The 27,009-nt window shown below is 41.4% G+C and overlaps 1 protein-coding gene across 6 annotated transcripts in view; it reads right to left on the bottom strand.

The window, feature by feature from the left end:
* Positions 1-1,752: 1,752 nt before the first annotated feature.
* Positions 1,753-27,009, bottom strand: part of PDE9A (phosphodiesterase 9A) — a 92,274-nt gene continuing 67,017 nt past the window's right edge. For 5 of the 6 annotated variants that reach the window (XM_054004963.1, XM_054004990.1, XM_054005009.1 and 2 more), the window contains 10 exons: positions 23,762-23,848; positions 19,858-19,962; positions 16,609-16,691; positions 15,430-15,586; positions 14,258-14,371; positions 13,032-13,136; positions 10,186-10,314; positions 9,922-10,017; positions 6,091-6,177; positions 1,753-5,656 (listed from right to left, as the gene is read on the bottom strand). In XM_054004963.1, coding sequence (XP_053860938.1) covers positions 6,127-6,177; positions 9,922-10,017; positions 10,186-10,314; positions 13,032-13,136; positions 14,258-14,371; positions 15,430-15,586; positions 16,609-16,691; positions 19,858-19,962; positions 23,762-23,848 — 927 coding nt within the window. In that variant the 3' untranslated portion in view covers positions 1,753-5,656; positions 6,091-6,126. The remainder of the gene's footprint in view (positions 5,657-6,090; positions 6,178-9,921; positions 10,018-10,185; positions 10,315-13,031; positions 13,137-14,257; positions 14,372-15,429; positions 15,587-16,608; positions 16,692-19,857; positions 19,963-23,761; positions 23,849-27,009) is intronic. The other variant, XM_054004972.1, reaches the window with a different exon arrangement.

The following is a 27,009-nucleotide window of genomic DNA, read 5'->3' as shown; positions in this document are numbered from 1 at the left end:
AAGCCTCCCATCTAGGGATTATGCTTTTTCACTCAAACTTTATATATTTTTTTCAGATATGTAATAGGATTATTAGGCTATTCTTAATTATAAATAGGATACATGATATATACATACAGTAATATATTATTAATATTAATGTGAGTGTATATAATTAGAAAGAACATAAATAAAACAAGGCATGACATAGGTTATACAAAATAACAACGGGCATAAAAATGGTAAACCAGGCATTATTGTTTACCCTCCACAAGAATGAGGGGCCAATCAATGAAACTGAAAGGCGGCAAAGATGCTAAAAGGTAATATATTTTCACAGAACATATAACTCACCTGGGGTACTCAACGAGGACAAGGTGCTAGGGAAGTACAGGGACTGACCCTGGAGTCACAAGACATCCCAGAAATGCCAGGGAGGAAATGGGAGCATGGTCTCCTCCCCTCACTCCCAGTGTACTGGCCAGCTGAGCTGACAGGTCAAGGTGACTCGAGCATGCTGACAGGAGGGTGCATCATCCACTGTCCCTGTGTGGCTGGGTGCTCCATCCCACAGCTCCCCTGGGGCAGCGGATCAGGACTTGGACTTAACAAAACAATTGAGCCCTAAGAACATGACACTTATTGGATACTAGTTGGGAATAATTTCACTCCCATGCCACCCCATGCAAAGAAAACCACTGGGAAAGGCAGTGAGGTGGGAACGTAAGTCAGACTCCTGTGCATAACTGCACCACATGCCAACCCCCGCTTCTTGCATTCAGTTTAGTCGGGGCAGAATGCAATGGGACAGGAAGCTATACTGACACTATTGCAGCTCTGATTTTTGAAGGTTTTTAGTAAACTTTTAATTTTTGCTAAATGAGGGGTGCAGAGGAACATTATAAATGTAACTATATTTTAAGGAAGGGGAGGGCACATTTTGGGCCCGCCATATTTATGGCTGTTGGCCTTTCTCCTGTGATAGGTGCACTTATTGCCCGCTTTCTAGTGCAGTTCTTCAGAGCCCAGTCACTAACTTTTACTTTGTGCTTACCTGGGGAATTGAGAAGAACAGACCTTCCCACTCACTTCTTTGTTGTCTGGGAAAACATTAACAATGTTTTAAACACAGCAGGCCTTGATTCGGCAGTATGTGGAAAAGATTGCATCACTTTGGCAGCAAAAAACAGCCCTACCCAGCGGATCTAGACACTGGAGTATTCCCCATGCACAGCGGAATCTTTAGGTGATATAGAGCCTTGTATGCCACCCTTTCTGGATTTGGCCAGATAACAGGTGAGGGGAGGGACACACCATGTGGCCAAGGTTACCTTATTCCTGCCCGATTCCCAGCTGCGTGAACAGCCCCTGGGGGCCTCTAGAAACCAGTGTTTATTTTGAGGACCAGTCAGCCCACAAGGGCCCCAGGATCAGAGGTGTAAAATTCTTGCAGTCTCCCTCCAGCCTTGCATTAAGTGCCTCTAATGTTATACCAGGGAATCAGTGGCAGCTAGCTTCATTCTGCCCAATCTTACCCCCCCATCCAACCCCAATGAAGTCAATGAAATGACACGGGGTATAAGCAAGCTAGGGAAGATTTTGCCCAACTCTATGAAAAATTTGTTCCAGAATTAGGGTATTTCTCCTGAAACCTTTAATTATTTTTATTATTTATTAATTATTGTTATTATTGTAACAAAACAATGAGATTAGGAGAGTAATAAAAAGTGTATGAATTTTTAATATTACAACTCAGGCACAAAGACTTTCTCTAGCTTCCAATGTTTCTGGAGCAGAGAGGCAGGTTGGAACAATAGCCCATGATTTAAATGGGAAAATTAAATACTGTCTGACATTTCTTTTCACGATGGGTTCATCCTCAGTACCCAGTATTGTGTTTCACTGCCATAGGGAACAGATGCTATTATTATTACACCGCAGAGGCAGCTCTGATATTAGCAATTTCCATGTACAGATATTTATTTGGCATTACATAGTCCATGTATTTAACATGCACTAAACTTTCCTTTAAAATTGACTGCTGTGGAGTATTCAAGTTTTTAAAGCTGTCTCTTTCCCAGCTATGTAGTTATGATATATGACCTTACTTTGATCTGATTAGAAATATTCTGCCCAAGAGTGAAGTGTGTACAGGACTCGGGGGAAATCTCTCTATTTAAAAACAAAACAGAGCCCTAGCTTGGTTTTCCAAGCCAAAAATGTGGAACAGATATAAATTCTTTTGTATTTGCCTATGCTCTAAGGATAATGGTAAAAATGCATTCAGGATAATAATGATGCTCAAAGGATATGAGCAGAAGACAGTGTAACATTTTGTAAGGCACATATCACAGAGTCAAAAATAATATTACAATATAACATTCATAGATATATACTTGACTGGGTTAGAAAAAAAAAAAGACTAAATCACACTTCAGATGCCTGTTTGGATGTCTCCAAAAGCTCCATTTTTATGCTAAGTATAGATTTCAAATGTCAGACTGAAAATGCATGACAATTGAAAGGGCTGATTGCCAGGATTTATCAAATCCATTCATTTACATATGAATCACAATATCAAATATTATGGAAAGACAGGTGAAAACTAGAATTAAGAGAGGATGCCTTCCAATCCCCATGTTTAAACATAAATTGGACAGGGACTGCTTGGAAAACACTACAAATGCCGAGGGGGCAAAATAAGTGATGGGGCCTTCCAGTTTATATCAGTAGCTGGTTAATAAAACAAGGGGTTTTGTTTTCATTTTGTCTAAACAGCTGCCTGCACTTTGTATGTTCCTTTAGTTAACTGCAGTATATGTTACAATATAGAGAGAGTTGGATACTCTCTTCACCATCATACCCAAAGGGAAAAATGACTCTGTCAACAGAAAGATCACCTAAATGAGAGTGCATGGAAGAGGAAAAAGAATTTGAGCTCACACAACACACATACACACACACACACATATATTATAGGTATTAGCATATGCTTGAGTAAGTAAGAGCCAAATTCTCCTCTCAGTAATACTGATGCACCTACATTAAAGCCAGAAGCGTTGCACCAGTGTCCTTTATAGTGATCTCCCTTCAGAAGTAAATCCGAGATTTCAGGCTACCCTTAAACGCGATGGGGAATTAGCTTGGTCCCACTTAAGTCAATTACAAAACTCTCATTGATTTCAATGGGAGAAGGCTCAAGCTCATGATGACCCCTGATCCTTATGCACACGCTTAACTTTATGCATGTGTGGAGTTACATTCATGTCTATGAGACTATCATGTGTGTAAAATTAAGCAAATGCTTGGAGAGTCAGAGCTTTGGTTTGCTGAAGAGCCTTTCAGTTGAAATGAGATCTCGGAGGTAACACAACATAATAATAAACAGTTAAAAATCTTTATTATGAGTTGGGTGAGGTGGTCTTATTACAAGAGATTTTCGCATTTAATGTTCTGGTTGAATGCAGGACTTGGTATATCCTAAAGCAATTGTTTGTAATTACTACACAGCACATCTGCTTTGGGGGCTGATTTGTGGAGGAAATCCACTTAGCTGGAGATGGTAAATTTGATTCTCTTGTGAAAAGAAACCAGGAACTCCACAGCAAAATGAATCTGGTTCATCATGAACTCTGGAGTATAATATTTAGTAAAGACAGGTAGCTGGAAAATTCAGATTCAGTTCTCAAACATCACAGAGTTCAGGGGTATTTGGATCATTGTATTATGAAGGTATTTGTATAACTTGCATCTGAATCTGGGTTTAGAACCTTTCCTTGTTGGGGTGTTCAAATCCAGGCTTGCTTCTGGCTATCATCCAATTTGCAACAGAAAAAGTCAGCACCACCCACTGTGGTTCTGCCAGTGGCGCAGCCAAGCAGGAAGATGGGAAAGAATTGGAAATTTCAAGGAGGTGTCCAGACTGTGGAGGACTGGAGAGCAGATCACAATACTGGGATATCCATCCCGGGAGAAACAATGTTAAGCTGAGAATTAACACACACAAACTAGAGAAGAATAAAGGCTTTGAAATGCCAGAGCACTGTACAAAAAGGAGGTAAGGATTATTATTCAAGGCTGAAAAGAGCAAGTGTTAGTCACTTGGTACTCCTAGAAAGGAAAGCCTGAGATTCCCCAAGTGTTGCCTGTGTCATGAGGAAGAAGGACTAGCCACCCACCTTCTTCTTTCTTTTTAAAATGAGCTAAGACTTCACATGCAGCTTTGGAGCTTGCAGACATATGGCTTCAGTGTGTGTGCCCTTCAAAGAGAAACACGAGCATTCGCGGGCACCATGCCTTCCTTATGTGCTACTCTGCATATTTATAGCACAACCACAGAATATCCTAGGAGACAAAGCACAGAAATGGCAGCCTGTTTTCTTCCACCAAAAGAGTCTGATTAAAAGCATACCTATGTGAAAGCTACAGTGCAATACTTCTTACACTTCTGTCATGTGAAGATTTAAAAAGCTAGGGCCAAATTCTGCCCTCGGTAATACATGTGGAACCCCGTTCCAGGCTCTATTGAGGCTTCTAGCCATGAACTTCATTGGGAGTGGAATGGAGGAGCACCACTCCAGCACTGGCACTATTGTGCATGCTGCTTGGAATTCCCTTGTGTGCAGATGTAACCCTGGGTGAACATGTGCTACATCTGCCCCTCTGTGTCGATACACAGAGGATAGGAGTTGTTGCAGTCCCTAACTACAGAGCTTTGGCTATTTAGCTCAAGCTGTAGCAGCTCATGTTTTTAGTTTGGACATCTCCTGTTCAGTTCCCCATGTGTCAGCCAAGAGGGCCGTTTGTCACACAGACAGAGCACACCTATGGATACACCCCAGCAGGGGGACTCCATTGTGCAGCTGGCCAACTCTGGCAGCTAGTGTCCCAGCCAGTGCTAGCAGGGACCAGTTCCTGCACTCAGGATTGCTCCAGGACTACGATTGTGGCTAACGCCTGCAGCAGGGGCACAAGAAACAATGGTTCCTTACCCCTCCTCCTCCTCTCTTGTACTCCTCCACAGGGATCAGTCACAATCTGGCCCTCAGTAGGGTGGCAGGGGCGGGAGGGACTAGGCCTTGTAAATAAACCTGCCTCTCCCACATGTCAGTGCGTATCAACACTACTAGACCACCAGAGTTAAACTTTTTCTCCCTTTCCTTTAGTAACCATGTGAGGGGTAGTGTCCTGTGGGTATACACCAGGGCAGGATTTGCCTCCGAATATTTACATAACCATACATGAATAATAAAGCATTTTTCTGTTCTTACTGTTATGACACACACTATACTACACACAAATGTTTACAAAATGGCTCCTTTAAAAAGTCCGACACCCAACCTCTTCCTCCATATACATATTATGAAAACATTTTTCTTTGGGAACAGGAGCAGTTCTTTATAGACACATCTATGAAAGGAAATAATTACAGCACCCAAGTTTGTATAAGAATATATTATTTAGAAGAGCAGTTGAAAAATAAAAAAATCTATACATCAAAGTTTCCTTTTTTTGCATCCATGAGGATAGCAACAGTTCTTAGAAAATATGTTCTTGCCATGGTCTCAGCGGCTTTCTACCATCTTTCCTCCGGGCTGAAGGATCCCATGATACTTAGCTGCATCAATCCACTCCGTGAACAAACACAACAGACCTTTAAGGTCTCATCAGTTCTGTTCTGGTACAGAAGGAAAATTCAGATCAAATATATTAAATGTCAACTAAACATAATACAATTCAGATGATTATATAGATAAATACACTGTTAGGTCATAATTTCTGGAATATTGATAGGTAAACAAAGCATATGCTGCTACACCCACTGACCCATAAATATTAGGATACAAAGATTAGTTAGATTATGCTGTAATTGTCATATGGCTGCCTACAGGTATTTAGTGCATTAATCAGAATTACTTTTTTTGGGGGGGACTTCTGTGAATCATTTTCCAGAAAAGGGTGGTTGTTAAAACTTCATCATATGTCTATGGACTTCCAGCCAAATTCTCTATGGGCACAAGAAGGGAAAAGTTTGCTGAAGTCAGTTGAGCTGCACCATCTTCTGTCCATGTGTGTCTTCTTTTAAAATATTTAAAAAACAAACAAACTCACCTTGTGACTTTTGTGTAGCTCAGAGTGTTTTTCTTTTCACTTCTCTGTGCTGTCAGTTGTCAGACTCGTGGTTTTCTTCTTTTGCAACTAGAATAAAGAGCAAAGCAGAACAAATATCACCACTGGCACATCACAGACAGACTGCCACCGCTAGCTGATCACTAATCCTCAATAAAGGATCAGCTGAATCGCTAATGCAATTGGATACACCAATTTGGTCATCAAAGGCCCCATTCCATCCAAAATAACTATGGTACTTGTCTGGAGAAGGTGCACCTCAGTATTTCTCATTATCTGTTGAGTTAATATCTGAGATCATTCGCTACCTGCTATTATTTGATGGGATTTCTGAGTTTACACAGTTCTCATTATACCAGCACTCCTGTGCCGATATACCGTAATTAAGGCTCTATTTGTTTCCATGGAAACTCTGTTTTTGACAGCTTTACATTTCAGGTATAAAAATTCACTTCACCTTGAAACTTCTCAAAGTGTCAACAAGCCCCCACTATCATCTTGAACTTATTTTTGGTGTCGTTAAGGAATGTTCCATGTTTCTGTCATAGACTTGAGAATTTCCACAAGATTTTCTTTGCCCTTCTATAACTCCCCCTACAAGGCCCATCTTCTCTTCCTGTCCACTCTCAATCAGAATTAGAAATGAGCTCCTTGGAGAAGGAATTGTCCTTCCTATGTGTTTGGAAAGTGCCTATCTCTAGTGGTGCGATGGCAAATAATCACCACCACCACCCAGGGAGTGAGGGACTAGGCCTGGTAAATAAATCTGCATCTCTCACATGTCAGTGCATATCAACACTACTAGACCACCAGAGGCAAACTTTCTTTCACTTTCCTTTAGTAACCATGTGAGGGTTAGTGTCTTGTCTGTGTGATATAAACTGTATGTGCTACATAAACCCTGGGGAGTGGAATACTGTGCTCTGTATGTTTTGCTATGTAGAAATTAGCCTGCTTGGAAACTAATTTTCATTTGCATGACAATGAAACATTCTCTCAAAGAGCTATTAAAGGGACTCAATAAGCTAACAAGATGTTATGGGAATGGCCTGCTGGTCACGTTTCCTTATAAGGCTGGTCTACACTGGGGTATTCTGTACTAATATAACTACAGAGATGATACTGCACACACACCACACTAGGGTAAACAAGCGATGTGCACTCGTGCAATATACCTTGTTGTCAAAGCCAGGAAAGCTACACTGATGCAATCCTCTTTCTACCCCAGTGCAAGGTGTGCACAGAACATGTTTTCACTAGTGCAACACCAGTGCAATTTTATGTTAGTGTAAAACTCCCCAGTGTAGATAAGCCCTTAGATCCAATGTCTTTGGAGGAAATCAGAAAATGTTTGTATTAAATACAGATCAGTTTCTTATAAACTTTGAAACAGGAAAAGACAAAACCAAACAGAAAAGCTAGCATCTAACCATATAGGAAGCACATTGGTGTTATATGAAAAAGTAACTTGGGTTGTGCAACAGGAAGAATTACACTGTATTACTGACAGGTTTCTGAGTAGCAGCCGTGTTAGTCTGTATCCGCAAAAAGAACAGGAGTACTTGTGGCACCTTAGAGACTAACAAATTTATTAGAGCATAAGCTTCCGTGGGCTACAGCCCACTTCTTCGGATGCATATAGAATGGAACATATATTGAGGAGATATATATATACACATACAGAGAGCATAAACAGGTGGGAGTTGTCCTACCAACTCTGAGAGGCCAATTAAGTAAGTGAAAAAAACCTTTTGAAGTGATAATCAAGATAGCCCAGTACAGACAGTTTGATAAGAAGTGTGAGAATACTTACAAGGGGAGATAGATTCAATGTTTGTAATGGCTCAGCTATTCCCAGTCCTTATTCAATCCTAAATTGATTGTATCTAGTTTGCATATCAATTCCAGCTCAGCAGTCTCTCGTTGGAGTCTGTTTTTGAAGTTTTTCTGTTGTAATATAGCCACCCGCAGGTCTGTCACTGAATGACCAGACAGGTTAAAGTGTCCTCCCACTGATTTTTGAGTATTTTGATTCCTGATGTCAGATTTGTGTCCATTAATTCTTTTGCGCAGAGACAGTCCGGTTTGGCCAATGTACATGGCAGAGGGGCATTGCTGGCACATGGTGGCATATATCACAATGTTCCCCTCTGCTCTAATATAAATTTGTTAGTCTCTAAGGTGCCACAGGTACTCCTGTTCTTTTTACTGTATTACTGGATACTGACTCAGATAATGGTGTTGAGAGTTGGATACTCTCTTCACCATCATACCCAAAGGGAAAAATGACTCTGTCAACAGAAAGATCACTTAAATTAGAGTGAATGGAAGAGGAAAAAGAATTTGAGATCACACCACACACACACACATACATATACATACATACAGACTTCCTAAAACAGGGTGACATTAATCTAACACAGTAGGAAAAGAATCTTAAGGCAGACCAAAAAAAGTTTTTCTAACTATACGGTAAGTAACATTTCCATATTTTGTACCACCAGCTTTGTGCCCCTCAATCAGTGCTTTTATCAGAGCATCCACCTAGATGAGCTTAATTTATTTTCGGATTTTTCTGTTTTCTCTCTTGAGCCCATAAACTCTGCTTTTATGTAAGGTAACTGGATTTGGATGTAGTGCATTTGAGCTTACCTGCTGTTGGGCATCATTGACGAGACGAAAAGAAACCTAAACTCTGACCTCAGAGGGAGATGACTCAGGAGTAGAGGTCACAGTCTGAGCACTAAGAGCATCATTCTGTATCACTGAAGTCAATGGGAGCTATGTCATTGACTTCAACGGGAGCAGGACCAAGCACAACACTGTGATTCTCTTGCTTGCACAGTGCTGAAAAGGATTTGGCAAAGGTTAGAGAGAGCTGAAAGACCTGACGCCTGGTTACAGATATCATCGAAGCTCTCAGAGGTCTTACATGCCAAAGGGGGAGACATTTGGTAAATACCATTGATAGATAGTTTAACCTGGGCCATAAAATGAATTAATGTGGTCGTTTGTTTAATCGTATTGTATGGTATGCGTGTGTGTGCAGTATAAGAGAGAGAGCGAGAGCAATTCCTGGTGTAATGCCAATGACATCTGGTAATATCTCTGCAGGCTCTTTTTAATTACTCATTCTGTGCACCCAGAATTTTTTTTGCCATTTTCTTTTCTGTGGTTAGGTATGACTGCTTCTCTTGCTCTTTCTATTTATTATTATTCTTACTTATCCATAGGTATGTCTGGGGCTTTACAAATATATAGGAAGAAAAAGTGACCATAGATATAATCAAAAGCAATAAATATCATCAACATGAAGAAGAACTTGAATTGTCTGTTTCACTTCTTAGTACCACCCAGAGCATATGTATAGAGCAGAGAGAATAATTGATTTTTCAGTTCAAATCCACAAAATCAGTTTGTTTTGAACTGAAACTGATTATTTTTTCTTGATGAAACAAAAAGGCTGAAAAAAATAATTTTGGCTTGAACAAAATATGTAATTTGAGTGAAACAATTATTTTCCTTTTGTTACGTTTTTGGTGTTTTACCCTTTTAAATAAAAATGTGAACACATGGAGCTAGATTTCAAAAAGAAATGTTTTGACATGAAAAGTCAAAACATTTTGCCTTTAAAAAGCCAAAATAAACCCTTTAGACTTTTTCAACTTTTTAAAGAAAATTTTATTCAGCCAAAACTATTTGCTGAATTCAACCCATATTCACGAATAGTTTTGGTCACTCCTCACTGAATTTTTGAGCAAATTTAATATTTGACTGAAATATGTCACTCAGTTCTGGGTATGTATAACTTGCCTCTTTCATAGCATCATCTAGTTGTTTTAATTCCTCGTAGCGGTCTCTGGATTCCCAAAGAGGTTGGAGCATCACTTCGTCAACTTCTGGAAAAAGCTAAACAAAAGTGAGAAAAGTCAAACGACCATTTCTTTAAATATTTATTTATCTGTAAATGATAGAAATGGAGCGAGAGCAGGTGTCACTGGCTGACTAAACGTTTATCAAAATCAAAGCTGAAATGTTCTCAGCTCCAGGAGGCATCTTAGAACTGTAAAAACTTACCTTTGTTACTGTTTCAAACATTGGGATCAGGACAAACTTAAGGAACCCGATCTGTGCTGTTGGTTTGGTCACTTTATCTCGGTCCATGAAAGGTGCCACTGGAAGTCCCTCAGACTTTTCTCGGTCACTCTGGGACAGATTCAACAGTTAACAAAGATTATTATCAACAGGGAGACTGTGAGGGCAGCAAAACACAAACTGTTTGCAGGCCAGCAACTAGATCACTGATATTCTGTACACATGCCTCAATGGTATATGTGACAACAGCAAATGAAAGGGAAACTGTGTGTTATACATTTTAGAAGCTGACTCTTATTGTTTTAATAACCTTTGTATTGTTGTTTCTTTTGGTTTTTCACAAATGCTGCATGTACAGAAAAGTATCATATTGTAACAAGACCACGAGAGTATGTATGCAATCAGGAGCGAGCCTCACAGCCCATGTAGACTGACTCACACTAGTGGGACTCGAGCTAGAGTGCTAAAATAGCTGTGGGGATGTTTCGGCACTGGAGGAGACCAGCCACCCCACCTCGAACCCAGGGTGGGCTTTTGCTCAAGTGGCTAGCTCAAGCCTCTGGTAGTGCAATGTCCACATAGCTATATTTAGCGTAAGCCAGGGGTGAAAGTGAGCTGGTACGGGCTGGTACTCCGTACCGGTAAGAACCCGCATCGGCAGCACTTTAATGTCCCTGCCCCTTTTGCCTCCCCTGTCAGCAGCGCAGGGCCGCCGCTGCCAGAGGGTGGGGGATGGGCAGCGAGGTTAAAGCTCTGCCGCGGCAAAGGGCCCTGCAGTGATTTAATGTCCCTGCCCCTTTGGCCCTCCCCTCCCCCGCAGCCTCCGACGGGTGGGGAGGGGGCAAAGGGAGCAGTTGCCCTGGGGCCAGCGATTTAAAAGGGCCCAGGGCTCCGGATGCCGCTGCCACTAGTGCAGCAGCGGTGTCTGGAGACCCGGGCCCTTTAAATCAACATGGGATCCACGGGTGGTGCGGGCCAGGTGCCCTGAAAGGGCTGGTTGGGGGATGCTGACCCCCAGCCCCACCCCTTCCGCCTGAGGCCCTGCCCCTTCCGGGGGCCGGAGCCCCCCTCCCGGCCCGTACCAGTAAGTGGCCTAACTTACTTTCACCCCTTGTGTAAGCCCACTAGCACAAGTCTGTCTGCCTGGCTTAAGAGGCTTGAGTAATGCCAATAGACCTGGTCGTTGTCAGCCAGGATCAAACCTGGGACCTCTGGAGCTTAATGCATGAGCCAAAAGACATGTCTCTTAGCCCAGGCTGTAGCAGACTCATCAATCTTTAGCTGCCACTAGAGGGGGACAGAGTGCCACATCAACTAGGCATGGGTTGCACTTGCTCCCTGCTATAGTGTAGACATACCGTAGGAGGGAGATACTCAGAGACGTACAAGGCAGTTAGGCAGCCACCCCAAATCCATTGGACTTCTTGTGGAGTAAAGCACTACTCAGTGTGAGACAAAGTAGCAGAATCTAGCCCTTAGCCATTCTACCTAGGAGGGAAAGGGTCCTTGACTATCTTCTCCTCTGGAGAATTATTCTTTTAGGTATTAATCTAGGACTAGCCAACCATGGTCAAAAATGGTTTTTTTTTCTAGTCTATCAAGTGGCTCCTAGTACATACAGATTCAAGGACGGATGTATCTCTGCGTTCCAAACTTTGGAAAGATCTTTACAAATAATGGGCCGGATTCTCAGCTAGTATAAGTCAGCTTAGCTCCATTGACTTAAATGGGTCTACAGAGATTGGAATCAGCTGACCGTCTGAACCATTATTCCTGTAAGTGCATAGTTAGTAAGAAGGGCACAGAATATGCCAAAAATTTACACCCCTTTAACTTCATTGCCAGCATTTACTCTCATCTGTCAGACTTGCTTTAATAATGTGTGCACCGTAGTACCTTGTGTCAGATATTAGGGTGAGGAACACAATGAAGTGCAGAGACAGATCATTTTATTTTGCATAAAAATATTGCAGAGACAATGAGCTAAAGGTGCCTTTAACATTTTGTTATTAAGATTCTCTGTTGTCAAGTCTTCCTCGTTAGATACGTCTAATGTAATTTCTTTGTTAAACTGATTCCTTCAGCACAGGGAAAATGTTAAAAAAAAAAAAAAAATAGAAAGAAGAAAACTCTGGCATCTTGTTCCTCCAATCACAATAAAGCTTTGCATGCTGCCAGCTGCTGTACAGACAGCTTGGCTTAGGTGGGAGAGAGCAGAGGATTGCTGATAGTTTTAATGTTGCTTTATATTTCAAGAAACCACACTAGAGAGAGATGGGGGAATCCAGAAAGAAGCAACTGTTTTGGGAGCATAAGCTGACTTTTCAGGACTAATGAAGTTGATGGTGTCCTTTGGAAATAATCAGAATGTTTTCATTTTTAAAGCAAATGTTCATCCTATGCAGACTCGGTCATTTCAAATCATCACAGATATAATTTAAACTTGGCCCATTTAATACTGCCCATTTAATTGACTTTTTCTATACTCACGCTTCTTGCCCTTTTGGCTTGACAAGGGTTTAACATGCCATATAAACTCACTAGGCAGCCCTATTAGTAAGAACAAGCTGCAGCCAAATGACATTACCATTTCTACGTTATTGTCATTTATCTTACAAATTGCAGTCAATTACAGTCACTTTTATTCTGAACATATTGTCTTATGCCACACTTCTGTCACCTTATGCAAAAGAAACCTCCTCATCCTTATGGCCCTGGAATGTCATACAGTATTGCCAGTCAGCTGTCAGCTATAGTTAAAATAGGAATTACTACTACTATTATTATGATGATGATTGTGTATCTGTGTCTCTGTTTCTCATTCTTACCTGCATAAAATATTCCTCTAATAAGCAGTCTACCCATGGTTCCGCTACTTCCATTGGGCGGACTTCATTCGAGATATCACAACATTTTATAAGTACCATCTTCAACTGAAGGAGGAAAAATATTTTAACACTCTGGTAATATAGAAGCCTGTCTCTTTGTCTTTATAGAAGACATAAAAGCCATGAGTCCTTCATTTTTAGAGAGGCAGAGGGGAATGATTTCAGACAAGAAGGATAGTCTTATAGCTAAGGCATAAGACTGATCTACTTTCTCTTCCTCCTATAATAGTTACCTACTCCATGGGAGGATTATGAGGCTTAATCCATGAATGATTGTAAAGGGCTTTGATGTTCTTGGAGGGAAGGCACTATAGGGACACAATCCCATCCTCATTAATGTCAATGGAAAGATTCCCACTGAGTTCAATGGGGATTGGTTTAGGTCTAGAACAAAGTATTGTTATGATGGACGTAATGGAGACTAGAATGAAACTAAGAATTTATATCCTGACAGATACAGTAATTATTTCTTGCTCAGATGACTCTAGGATTTCAAAATCTGAAAGAGGGATCTAGACTTTGTTTATATCAAGTGCTCCCAGACTTATCATTGTTTTTTTGGGGGAAAGCTTTTATAAAAATCTACAAGAAATACTTTGACGTTTCTGTTAACGTTACAGTGCAAACCGTTGTTTTTAGGCACACAATTCCCTGCAGTATTTGGTACCCACTCACAGTGCCACCCAAAAAGGGGAGGAAGGTTGGTTCCATAGTTAGGTAGCTAGGCTGGGACTAGGGAGAGCTGGGCTCAATACCCTGCTCCACCAAGGATCTCCTGTGAGACCTGGAGCAAGTCACTTAGTCTCTCTGGGTCTCACTTCTCCAGCTGTAAAAGAAGTACTTCTCTACCTCACAGGAGTGTTGGAGGCACTTATATACTACACTTTGGGGAGCTATCCAAGTATTCAATTCAAATTGATCCAACCCAAAACAAACTATTTGGATTTTTTTCTTGTCAAAATCAAAATTTTCCCCACACAAAATTTCAAGTTTGCACAAACTGCACTTTCTATTTAAAAAAAAAAAAAAATGATTTTGACAGAAAAATTCTGACCACTTCTGCTCAACACCTTGCATGATCAGGCCAAAACCAAAGTTTAGAATGTAGCAGTATCACTATGAACCATGCTAGACACTGAAAAATGATAAACACATAGTCTTCTTACACAGGTCACATGTTCCTCATTTGAGTAATCAAAATTATCCATTTTTTCCTTGAAAGAGTCCAGTATTTCTGCATGTCTTGCCATGTCTGTTGCCAGGATTAATGTAATTATCCCCTATTAAAACAAACATAATAATACATTGATTTAACATGTCTCACAAGGCATAGCTATTGCCGTGTAAACACATGTGCTTAAATTAACACAAATACCTTATAACACAGACAAGAAGAACAGCTGCATCATCACATCAGCACCAGTGAAAGAGGAACTTTCAAACTTGAGGCCACTTGACAAACTAGACCATTAATTTAAAGAATTCACAGTGACATAAGAGAATGACTAACTATGTAAATGGTTTGTGTATAATTATATGCTGGAGAAACTGCTGCTTCTGGTTCTGAGCTTTGTTTGATTTTTAGTATGAATGCAAAGTGCAAAAAGAAATAAACTAAAAGCTCAGTTCTACGTGCTGAGGCCCAAGATTGGTTCCACAGAAGTCAATGGCAGTTTTGCATTTCTGCATTTTCATTTAATATGGATGGGAGTTGCATCCATGAATCTGAGAGCAGAATTTGGCCCATAATGCTATGCGAATTACATTTTAGTTTGTTGTCATGGAAAATATTGTGATGTCACAGAATTTATTCTTATGACTTCATTGCCTCACACAACAGAAAAAGAGATGGGCTCCACAGGTTGAAGCTTTTGTATAAACACAAATATTTTTAATAATGATGAAAAATGCGGGGGAAAAAGATGATAATATGTGTAGAAGGTGAATATTTGTTTATGTCTTTACAAATTTTCTCCAGTTTGAACTAAGTTCAGCATAATGTTCTTCTAATGGTTAAGTTGTTACCATATGAGCATGTTGGCCTAGTTACAGTCACATCCCAACAACTCCTTTCATAATGTAAGTTTCTACACAGAAGAGTATAAGTTTAATAGTCAAACTTCGCTCATTGGTACCCAAGGAAGGTCAGCTCAACAGTTCAACAAGAGTTGCTAAAGAAATAGCCCAGGAATCTCTCTGTGTTACTTCAAGTTTGAGATTATTTGAGATCAGTTCTAACCTCTTGATGGAATTATTCTGTACAGAAGGTAGATTTGTGCACACAATCTTCAAGAGCCGTTTGCATGCCATAGCCTCCCTTCTGGATCAACGTTCATACCTGTCTTATTCGTTTGAATTGTTCCTGGGTGACATTGGAGAAAATGTTGCATTCTGGCTGGGCAATGATCTGGAAAGCCACAGCACAGTGATGGTTCTCCAGTGGCGAGATGTCATTGTAGCGCACTGCAAGCTCTGTTCGGGCATTAATCTGGTAGCTGATGTGAAGGAAAATAGTGAGGTCTCACATGTTGCCTACACCCAACACTTAAAAACATACATTACACATTAGACATTGGTTATTTTTATGTATATTGTTGTAAATACCTAATTAATTAATTATGGCAACAGTTAATATTAAATCCAAATATTTGTTTTTGATAAAATGATCATACTTCCACATAGTTTCAAAGACTCTTATTATTTACTTGTTATTACTGAATTTCTATAACTTAAGAACATATGTGGGAAGGATAGAAGGGACTTTTCTTTTTAGCTCACAGGCTTGACTCCCACTAACTCCCAGTAAAGTCAATGGAAAGATGCTCACGGAGCTCAACGCAAATTGGATCAGGCCCTTATTTAATAGCTGAATACAAGTAAATTAGAGTTTATATATAGTTCACACAAGCGCACAGAAGTAATAATGCTTAGCACTTCTAGAGGCCCTTCCATCCGAGGCTCATACCGTGCTTTACAGACATTTATGAAGTAACCTTCAGATCACCCCTGCCAGCTAGCTGCTGTTATCTCCATTGTATAGATGGGCAAATGGAGATAGACAGTGGTTAAATGCTTTGTTTAAGGTTTTTGGCAGAGTTGGGAAAAGAACCAAAAACTCTTCCCATGTTATTGAGCCTCAACCATATGACCATTCTTCTGCTACATAGGTTCATTAACAAAAGAATATGACCTGAGAATGTTTTCTAGCTGCCAATGTCCTTTAATGGAAAATACGTAAGTTTTATGAGAAAATTGAAGAGGGAGCCATTTTCCTTTCAGAGTTTAGTACAATTAGCAGCCTCAGCTCAGGACTGAGTAAGCTAATGGCTAGCGTTGCATATAGCCTAACCAGTGGGGTGGCTCTGTCCTTGTCGGTATTTGACCATGATAGTAGAGCATTGTGGGTAGATTCCTACTCAGCTGCCCTACTCTCTGCTCTGGGCATGAGAAGAAAATGCTGATCTGCATTGTTTTCCCAATATATTTGAAAGGAACAAAAAATAAAGGGCACACATACGTGTTGTTGTATCCTGGATGATCCAAATCATGGCATACTGCGGCAGTCATTAGAATTAAGATATCAACTTGGGGAAATTTCTCCTGCAATAGAAAAAAATAATAATATAGTGTCTCACAATTTCTATACTTTTTTTCCCCTAACACATTCACATTTCAGAAAAACAAATCATCTGGGTAAAATTAACCATTATTCATTAATTAAATGTACTGCAGATAAGAAAGAAGATTCCACTGTTCACTACAGCAACAAATGACTCAGATTTGGCTTTGACGCAGGAAATAGAAGCAGTTTGGAGGAGGTCAGTGGAATTTTGTCTGAGAGTTATTCATATTCATATTATGTTTTAAAGCACAAAGATGTTAATACTCAGGCCTTTAGAAATCATTCCAGTGTCTACACTAGCTGAGGGAGGGTTGAAAGACAATTTACATACCATTATCTTTCACACTAACTAGAGATGGGAAGAGGATGAGGAAAATTTTTCATAAATATGAAACTTCCAAACAGGATGAATGTTTGTGGAAGCAGTTTTGCTCATATGTATATCCACAAGAACACAAATTCTTGCCAGTACCTGGGATTCATTTTACCATGGAACAAAATGTGGTTCATGATGAAATTAAATTTGTTTTGTGTGGAAGTGAAAGCAGTTTAGAAATGTTAGGTCATCCAGTGAGGGAAAAATACTCCAGGCTAAGGTGACCATACAGAATAAATCTGAATCGTGAACATAGAATATGCAAAGCAATATTTTCAGTGAGCGGTTCATGAGGAACCCATAGGCTGAATCTAGTTTGCAAAAAACATTTGTTGAAATATTTTATATAGTGAATTAAGTCCCAATTCATAGACCATGAAAGTCACTTCACTGGGATTTTGACCAGGCCCCAAATTCATACAAATGTCAGACTACCTGCATCCAGGGAAAGGGTTACAATTAATACATTGTGAATGGTTCTTCCAGATTTAATAAGCGCTCTTTCTTTGAGCCGCAGTCTGATTTGGGGGTCTTCTGGGGAAGTAGTGACATGGAAGAGACAACTTTAGCTTGATGGCTCTTTCTACTTCTTGGTCAATTTAAATGGGGAGACCTAAATTTGAGATTAAAATCAAAGAGGCCAGCCCTTGGGCTGTTGAAGGTCAGATATACTTCAGTCTCTCTAGTAACTCAATGACAGACCTAAAAGTGGCAATTCTTCAACAAAAAAACTTCAAAAACAGACTCCAACGTGAAGCTGCAGAACTGGAATTAATTTGCAAACTGGATACCATCAGATTAGGCCTGAATAAAGACTGGGAGTGGTTGGGTCATGACAAAACCTAAACTTAATTTCCCCAATACTAATTTCCCCCTACTGTTACTCACACCTTCTTGTCAACTGTTTGTAACGGGCCACTCTCTTACCACTTCAAAAGTTATTTTTTCTCCCTTGGTATCCTGCTGTTAATTGATTTATCTCGTTAGACTGACCTCACACTTGGTAAAGCAACCCCCATCCTTTCATGGAATTATATCTGCTCCTGTATTTTTCACTTCATGCATCCAATGGGTTCTAGCCCACGAAAGCTTATGCCCAAATAAATTTCTTAGTCTCTAAGGTGCCACAACGACTCCTCGTTGTTTTTGCTGATACAGACTAACATGGCTACCCCTCTGAAAGATATACTTCAGTCATAACTCCCGTCTGGAAATCTGGCATATTACTACATCCCTGGATCACTGATATCTTTGACAGGATGAGAGAAGGAGATGTTTTCTAGTCTTCCTATTTGTAGGATTCTATTATATTAGAACTAAAGCTGAATTCATTCCATGGGCAATGCCAGTCAGCCAGCTGTCTTGTTGATTTTCAGAGGTGTTGAGTGCTCACAAATTCCAAAGTAGTAGAGCTCTAGGGTGCAGCACCTTGGACTATCCCTTGTCTCCATGGGATTACTCTGTCACTTTCCTAATGTTAAGCATGTGCTTAAGTGCTTTGCTGATTCAGGCCTAGATGACTAAATAAAAGTCTCTGAAATGACTGAGCATTTTATTCAGTGATTTAAATAATGACTTTTCATATAATCTAGGGCTATAGGTTCTCATTATAATTAGACATAGATGAACCAATCAGGGTGAAATAAGAACTCATTGGAAACATTTTTTATTTCAGAACAAAACACAACCTCCTTTTCATGGCTCGATCTGTTCGGTAAGTCTCTTCACCATGTCCTGTGAACAGCCCAACCACTTATCTACAGTGGCAGATCCTCTTTTGAGGAAGACTGTAAAACTCCTTCCTTCCTTGGGTGGCAGCTTAGTCTCTGTACTGGCCACTGCTGCTGCAGCTCTTGTCAAGCTTCCAGCGAGTCTAGAGTTTCCCTGGTACATGCTCCCCAGAATGCCCTGTTGGAGCACAGGCAGGCACAAGGTTTAATTGGCTCAGGGGTTCAGAAGGTGATGGTGTAGTCTGGGACACAAGTACTGGGGAAGAGCCAGAATGAATGGAGTGTGAAGGAGCACTCAGTGGAGACACTACTAGGTCCTGTCCTCAGCTGCTGCTTCTGGTGAAAGGGAGAGAGAGAGGGGAGGGCTGCTGCATGGCTTTCCACTGAAAAGAGTACCACACAGGAGGAGTGGAGAAGTCCTCTTCCCTTGAAGAGCAGCAAAGAGGAAGGAGCATTGATCAGCAAAGATAGAGGAGCCGAGACTTGTTTCATGGGGAGGGAGCCAGCAGGGGACTATCCAAGGCTGAGAGTTTCCAGAAGTTTAGGTCATTTTTGGTAAAGCTCTTATGCTTATGGATACTTATCTAAACTTTTGAGACCCATCCTAGGTACTTACATGGCCCCCATTACTGTCATCTCACTATCTTAATGTATTTATCTTCACAACACCCCTGTGAGGTATGGCAGTGCTATTATCTCCATTTTACAGGCGGAGAACTGAGGCACAGAGAGGGTAAGGGACTTGCTCAAGGTCACACAGGAAATCTGCGTCAGAACAGGGACTTGAACCCAGGTCTCCCAAGCCGTAGGCTAGTTCCCCAACCATTGACCAGCCTTTCTTTCCACTATACCTAATTGTAGTTAGGTTTCCTAAAGTTTCTTGCTTGCTTTCAATAAATTAATGAGTCACGTACAAACAAAATCATAGTCCTTTTTGGAAGGAAAATGTCCTGGGTTTTATGACCCTTAGTGGATGAATATTTATCTGGCGATAGAAGCAGAAATACAGATAGCTATGTGGACAAACTAGAGACACACCTGGAGATTGCAGAGTGAGATCATACTGTACATCATCTGAGTCACACAGAAGCAGTGCCGGAAATTATGGAACGGGTTGTTTCTGTAATTGTCATGAATACACAGCTACAAAAAGAGGGAGTAAAACAGTTAATGACCGTAGAATTGTTTCTGAATGGAAAGATCTGAGTTCATGCTCTTCTCGCTTTCCCTCAAGGCACTGCATGTCGCTATGTGAGACATATGGAGCCCCACATCATTCTCCACTTTTGCCCCTTCAAAATCACAACCCACAGCCCTGCAACAGCACCCTCCTCCTTTTGGCTGAGGAGAACTAGATATGGTTCCCTATGAAGATTTCATTAACAGAATCCCTGAACCATCTAATGAAGTCACTGAAAAGCACCAGGGGGCATTCCTTCCCCAGCCACATGAGCAATATGAGGCCAGAGATTGTCAGTAGTCCCTCTCTTTGTTATCTGCCTCACCCAGTAGAATAGGCAGGCAACAGCAAGCTTTCCCAGTCCTGATGCACAACACGTGCTCTGGTCTTGCATCTCTCCTGAGCAGACACCACCAAGTCTGCCAAACTGTGCTGGGGACAAAGGCCCACTTAGGAATATACAGAGTCACATAACTCATTTCTGACATAATTTGAATGTTAACCCTGAGGTCTTCAAAGGCAAGAATGTCATATTTATTTAATTTACAAATATATACTGAAGACATCTTATCAGACAGCCAATCGTCCCCAGTTCTACTGAGCTCCACACACTTAGGGCTTGATTTTGCAAGGTACTCAGCACTCTGGTCTCCAGCATGTGCTTAACTTTAAGCACGGGACTAGCCCCATTGCGCCACATGTGGGATTACATACATTCTTAAAGTTCAACTGAGTCTAAGTGCATTGCTGGATCAGGACCAGAGTCCTCAGCACCCTGCAGGATCAAGCCGCTTGTTCTTGGGCTTGATTTTCAGATTTCTAAGCATCCAAACCTTCAGCCTGAGTCAATGGGAGCTGGGAAGGCTCAGCACTTCTGAAAAACCAGGCCTGTGTTGTTTGGCTTCTTTTTCAGTAGAGAAGGACTTTTGAAAATAACTTTAAAAATTATACGTTGACGATCTCCTCAAATGTTATAAACATCATCTCATACAACTTCAGCACTGAAATGTGGGTCATACACATTCGTTATGCAAGGTAACATGATTGCAATGCATGCATTGATCAGTGGAAGTCAGAACATTAAATGTGATTCCTGATTCAGAAGTTGTATCAGCCCTTTATGTTGAGCTATTAAAAATATTTGGTTGCAACAGTCATCTTGTTCCTCAGTTTCTCGGTGGTATTTTTAAGGCAGGTGAATGTGGGACTGAGAAAGGAAATGTTCAAGTAAAGTGAGGTAGCTCTTTCTTGTCCACCTGAGTTCAACCCTAAGCACACTGTAGGCTTTGGGAAAATATCAGCACCTGGAAGTAAGGACTGTGGGTCTCTTTTTATCATCCCTTTTGGAAAAGCCAATATTTGCAAAGGAATTTTTGTAACACTCCGATTTTTATAGAATAAATAAGGAGCCACACACATAGTTCAGAATGAGATTGTATTAACTATTAATGGTAGCACTTTGAATTACTCAGGGAAATTTGAACTGATGTGAATGCATCTCTACACATATTGTAGGTGGCACAGATTCATAGTTTTTAATGTTAAAAGGGACCACTGTGATCATCTAATCTGACCTCCTGTATAACACAGGCCATAGAATATCACCCCGTAATTCCTGAATTTTGCTCGACAATTTGTGGTTGAACAAGAGTGTATCTTAAAAAGACAGCCAATCCTGTCTTAAAGATTTCAAGTGATGGAGAATCCACCACATTGCTAGGTAAGTTGTTCCAACGATTAAATACCCTCACTCTTAAAAATCTGCACTTTATTCCCAGTTTGAATTTCTAGCTTCACCTTTCAGCCGCTGACTCTTGCTATGTTTTTCTCTAATAGTTTAAAGACCTACCTACTACCACAAATCTTCCCCCTGTTTAGATTCTTATAGATCACACTCAAGTCACCTCTTGAATTTTTTTTCAGTAAGATAACTAAATTCATCTCCTTAAGTCTCTCACAGTAAAGCATGTTTTCCAGTCCTTGAATCATTCTTGCAGCAAGTGCCATTTTACCGACATTTACTACTTTTGGCCAGAGAAAGAGCAATCCAATAGTTTTCATTGCATCCTCCAGACAAAAATGATATAATCCTGCAGAGCAACGTGCTACATGACATACACTTAAAAGACAGTACATTTTCCGCTGTGCGTAGAAGTGCAGGGGAATGCCGTGTTTGTGAAAAACAGTCAAACAGCCTACACACAGAGGTATCGTGAGTCACATCACTTCCAGTACTAGTAATTTCAGGCTAAACCAATGTATAATATAGGAACACAGAAAATGCCATACTTGACATAGGCGTAGGAAGTAGGGATGTGGGAGGTGCTGCCAGTCCCAGGCTCCTGGCCACCGGCCCCACATGCAGGGTTCTGGCTGCCAGCCCCACGCCTGGGGCTTCACCCCCGCCCCTATCTGTGGCCCTAGCCTCTGCCGCCTTACCTCTGTCCGCGTCCTCCCCCTCCCAGAGCCATGGCCCTGCTCTCGGCCCCAGCTCTGGGGGCCGTGAGGGGCGCAGACGGGAAAGAGGGGTGCAGCTCAGCACCCCCACTCCAAAAACTGTTCCAGCGCCACTGATACTGGATCAAACCCAACGTCCATCTAGTACCAGATGCTTCAGAGGAAAATGTAAGAACCCCACAGGAAAATGTGGGATAATCTGCCCCTCCCCAATTAGGTCTACCTCATCTATAATGTTACAGATTGGCTTAAGCCCTGAAACATGAGATTTAATGTCTCTTCCAAAAAAAATGTATTAGCATTTATCATGATAACTCTGGGTATTCTTGATATCTATATAAGTGTCTAATCTCTTTCTGAATCTTGTTAAATTCTTGGTCTCAACAACTTCCTGTGGCAATGAGTTCCAGAGTCTAATTATGCATTGCATTTTCTATTTTGAATTTACCACCTTTTAATTTAATAGAATGTATTCTAATCATTCCGGTGACCCTTCTCTGAAACCTCTCTAATTCTGCAATATCCTTTTTGAGATATAGTGACCAGTACTACACAAGGTATTCCAAATAAGGTCACATCATTGATTCACATAATGGCACCATACTATTTTCTGTGTTATTCTCCATCCCAATCCTTAGGAATTCTTATATCTTGTTAACTTTTTTGACCACAGCAGCACATTTTGCAGAGGTCTTCATTGAACTGTCTGCAATAACGCCCAGGATGTTTTCCTAAGGTGACAATCTAATTTAGAACCTTTTGAAGTGTACAGTAGCTTAATTTTTTCCTTCCAATGTGTATTACTTTGAATTTATTGACACTGAATTTCATTTGCCAATTCATTTATTTAGGTCTCTCTGAAGTTCTTCAGTGTACCCAGTCTTGACTAATTTATATAACTTTGTCTCATCTGTAAATTTTGTCATCTCACTACTCACTTCCCTTTTCGGATCATTAATATTAAACACTGTACCTAGTATCTAGCCTTGAAGCATCCTGTGTTAATCCATTTTTTCCATGTTAACAATTGAGTTACTCCAGGAATAAATTTGGCCACAGTGAGTCCAGAGAAAGCTCAGAATCAAGAATTAAGAAAACAAATACAGAGCTATTCTAAAACATGTCATCTGTGACCCTGATCATGCAAACACTGGGACAAGTGCTTAACTTTAAACATGTGAGTAGTTCCACTGCCTTTAGTGGGATTACTCATCTGAATAAAGTAATGCCATGAGGAAGTGTTTGCAGGATTCGAGGCTGTATTTTAAAAATTACAAATACTGGGAACTTTAAAGAAATACTTACCAACCATCTCTTCAGCGTGATGGGGTTGATATTAAAGTCTTTCACCAATCCGAGATCATGGTACATATGTTCCAAACAACTCAGCATCTGTAATGATGAATAGACGGGATATTGTTTTAATCACTGTTGTTTATAAAGCACAAAGTACAATGTAATGTAAATCTTCACATTACAAACACTGATGTCTAATGGAGCCCTATTGTTAATCATGAAACAAAGCTGTTCAAAGATTGCAAGATCAAAACCAGTTCACTAAGGACCAGATCCAAAGCCCACTGAAGACAAAATAAAACCTTCTATTGACTTCAATATGATTTGGATTGGGCTCTAATTCATCCCAGAGCTCCTTAGTAATCATTGCTCATAAAAATCAAAACTATATCACCTCATGAAGAAGTAATTTGATTTTGCTAATGGAACTGATTTATGGGCCTGATTCAAAGCCCATTGAAGTCAATGATGGCCTTTCCATTGACTTCAACGGACTTTGTATTAGGACCCAAGTGCACAGAAATATGACAACAGAAGATAAGAGTGGCTGGAGGTAGAGTGCATTCTAGATAAGTGGGCACATCTAATTCATGTGTGACTTCCTGGAATTTTTAAAAAATCAAGTAGCCTCAATAGACTAAACAGATAAAAAAACCCTTAGACTGTAAAATTACAAAATTAGAGCAGGTTTGTGCATATTCCCTCCCACAACTGTGTATCTATGATTCTATGAATCCCAAAACACAAAGGCAAAATATTGTTTAAGACAACAGCATATGACATTCATTCATGTTTTCGGAACAGAACACAACTAGATCAGCTATGCTATTCCAAGTCTAGATTTTGTTGTGTCTGGAAATATTATAGAAAATAACTTATTTATATGCTACTTAGGTCTTGGTTTAAGACTACCTGACCCAGTTTTTGCATCTCAATTATAGTGACATTGGAATAATGTTATAAATATGTCCTAGGAGATATTTGAATTTTAAAGCCCTATTTTTTAGGCACACGTAGCTTCCTGGAAAAATTGCTTCCTTTAGTGAAATTTCCTATGTTTGTCAGCTCATATTTAATTTAATAACATGTTTAGTAAAATTCCATTATGGCTGGCTTTGGGTCATTCCAATGTGAATTAAAAAGGTTTCCTCGCAAAACTGCAAGAAAAATCTCAGAAGACTGATGGGTGCTCAGATAATACCGTCACAATTTTGCTTTACAGCATTATGCTTCGTTCCCTGGTACCCAAGGCCAGAACATAGTGTTGATACATTAAAAAACAAACAAACAAAACAAAGCCTGTTACTGAAACAAAGATTTAGGCCTGGTCTACACTGAAAAGTTATACTGGTATAATTTTGTCAGTTAGGGTTGTGATTTATTACCAAAATAGTTATACCTGTACAGCTGCTAGTGTAGATGCAGTTATAATGGTATAAAGTGCAGCTTATTTCCCTTCCCATACTGGTATAGCTATACCAGCATAAATCATCAATATGACTGCACTCATGCTAGGATTTAATTAACAAGGTAGAACATTTTATGAGAAGTCGAGAGGATGTTGTGAAGGCCAAGACTAGAACAGGGTTAAAAAAAGAACTAGATAAATTCATGGAGGATAGGTCCATCAATGGCTATTAGCCAGGATGGGCAGGGATGGTGTCCCTACCCTCTGTTTGCCAGAAGCTGGGAACGGGCGACAGGGGATTGATCATTTGATGATTACCTGTTCTGTCCATTCACTGTGGGGCAACTGGCACTGGCCACTGTCAGAAGACAGGATACTGGGCTAGATGGACCTTTGGTCTGACCCAGTATGGCTGTTCTTATGTTCTTAAGAAATTGAAAGCAGGGCATCATTATCAGTAAAACTGGAGTCAGAGGTCCCATGTTCCCTGGAGGGACTGTTATAGATGAGACACCAGTAGAACAGACAATGCAGGGAGGTTGGCTGGAAGCTGCTCAGCCACATGGACAGAGCAGGGCACAAGGTTTAATAAAGTTCAATTTATTCAACTTGACCTGCATTCCACTTCACTCTTTGCTAATGAAACAAGCAGCATACTTCACATTTGCTGAGCTTCATTTTCCTTAATGATTTAACTGCATCTTGTGCAACTATTTAGCAGGCGTATATTTGGATCTTGGCAAATTAAATCTTATGGTTCAGTATAGGATCCCCATCATTTTTTCTTATATTTCCTTTTCTATTTTGTCTGAATAATAATAAAATAAGGGAAATATAATGCAAAATGACAACATTATGGTTGAAATTCTGCAGGTACAAAATTCAGAACATTCAAACTTTTAGTACCAACAAAAACATTTTAATTTATAAATACTGCACATCTATTATATATTTTATGTCTGCCTGTCACAGTTTGGGCCTGGATGATGACATTATGGAGATGCTGCACAGCCTGTCCCCAGGGCCGGCTCTAGCTTTTTTGCTGCCCCAAGCAGCAAAAAAAAGCGCTGCCCCCCGAGGCCCCCCGCCGAGCTCCGCGCCACCCCCGCCGAGCACCGCCGGAACCCCCCCCCCCAAAGCACCGCCCTCCCGCACTACCCCCCTGCTGAGCGCCGGAACCCCCCCCCGCCAAAGCGCCGAGCCACGTGCTGCCCCCCCCCCGCGCTGAGCTCCACACCGCCGGAACCCCCCCCAGCGCCGAGCCCCGTGCTGCCCCCCCCGCCGAGCTCCGCGCCGCCGGAGCCCGCCCCCCCCAGAGTGCCGCCCCCCCGCACCGCCCCCCCGCTGAGCGCCAACCCCCCCCCCCAGCGCCGAGCCCCGTGCTGCCCCCCCTGCCGAGCTCTGCGCCGCCGGAACCCCCCCCGAGCGCCGAGCCCCGTGTTGCCCCCCCCCGCCGAGCTCCGCGCTGCCAGAGCCCGCCGAGCGCCGCCGGAACCACCCCCCCAGAGCGCTGCCCTCCCCGCCATCCCCCCGCCGTCCCCCCGCCAAGCGCCGGGCCCCCGGAGCCCGCCCCCCCCGCCGAGCGCCGGGCCATGCCATCGGAGCGCCCCCCCCTCCCCGTGGAATGCCGCGCCGCGCTCCCCCCCCCGCCGCCCCTTACCAGGTGCCGCCCCAAGCATGTGCTTGGGTGCCTGGTGCCTGGAGCCGGCCCTGCCTGTCCCCACCCCTGCCTAAACAATTTGCCAATTTACAGGTTATTATAATTGGGCCAGATTTTCAAGTGCTCAGCTTCAATTGAGGCACCTAAATGAAGTGGCCAGATCTGCAAATATATACCCAGTAGCTCCAT

This window comes from Malaclemys terrapin, chromosome 1 (assembly GCF_027887155.1).
Source record: "Malaclemys terrapin pileata isolate rMalTer1 chromosome 1, rMalTer1.hap1, whole genome shotgun sequence".
Classification (NCBI taxonomy): Eukaryota; Metazoa; Chordata; order Testudines; family Emydidae; genus Malaclemys; species Malaclemys terrapin.
Note: the sequence above shows the minus strand (reverse complement) of the source record. Positions and strands in the feature narration are given on the sequence as shown.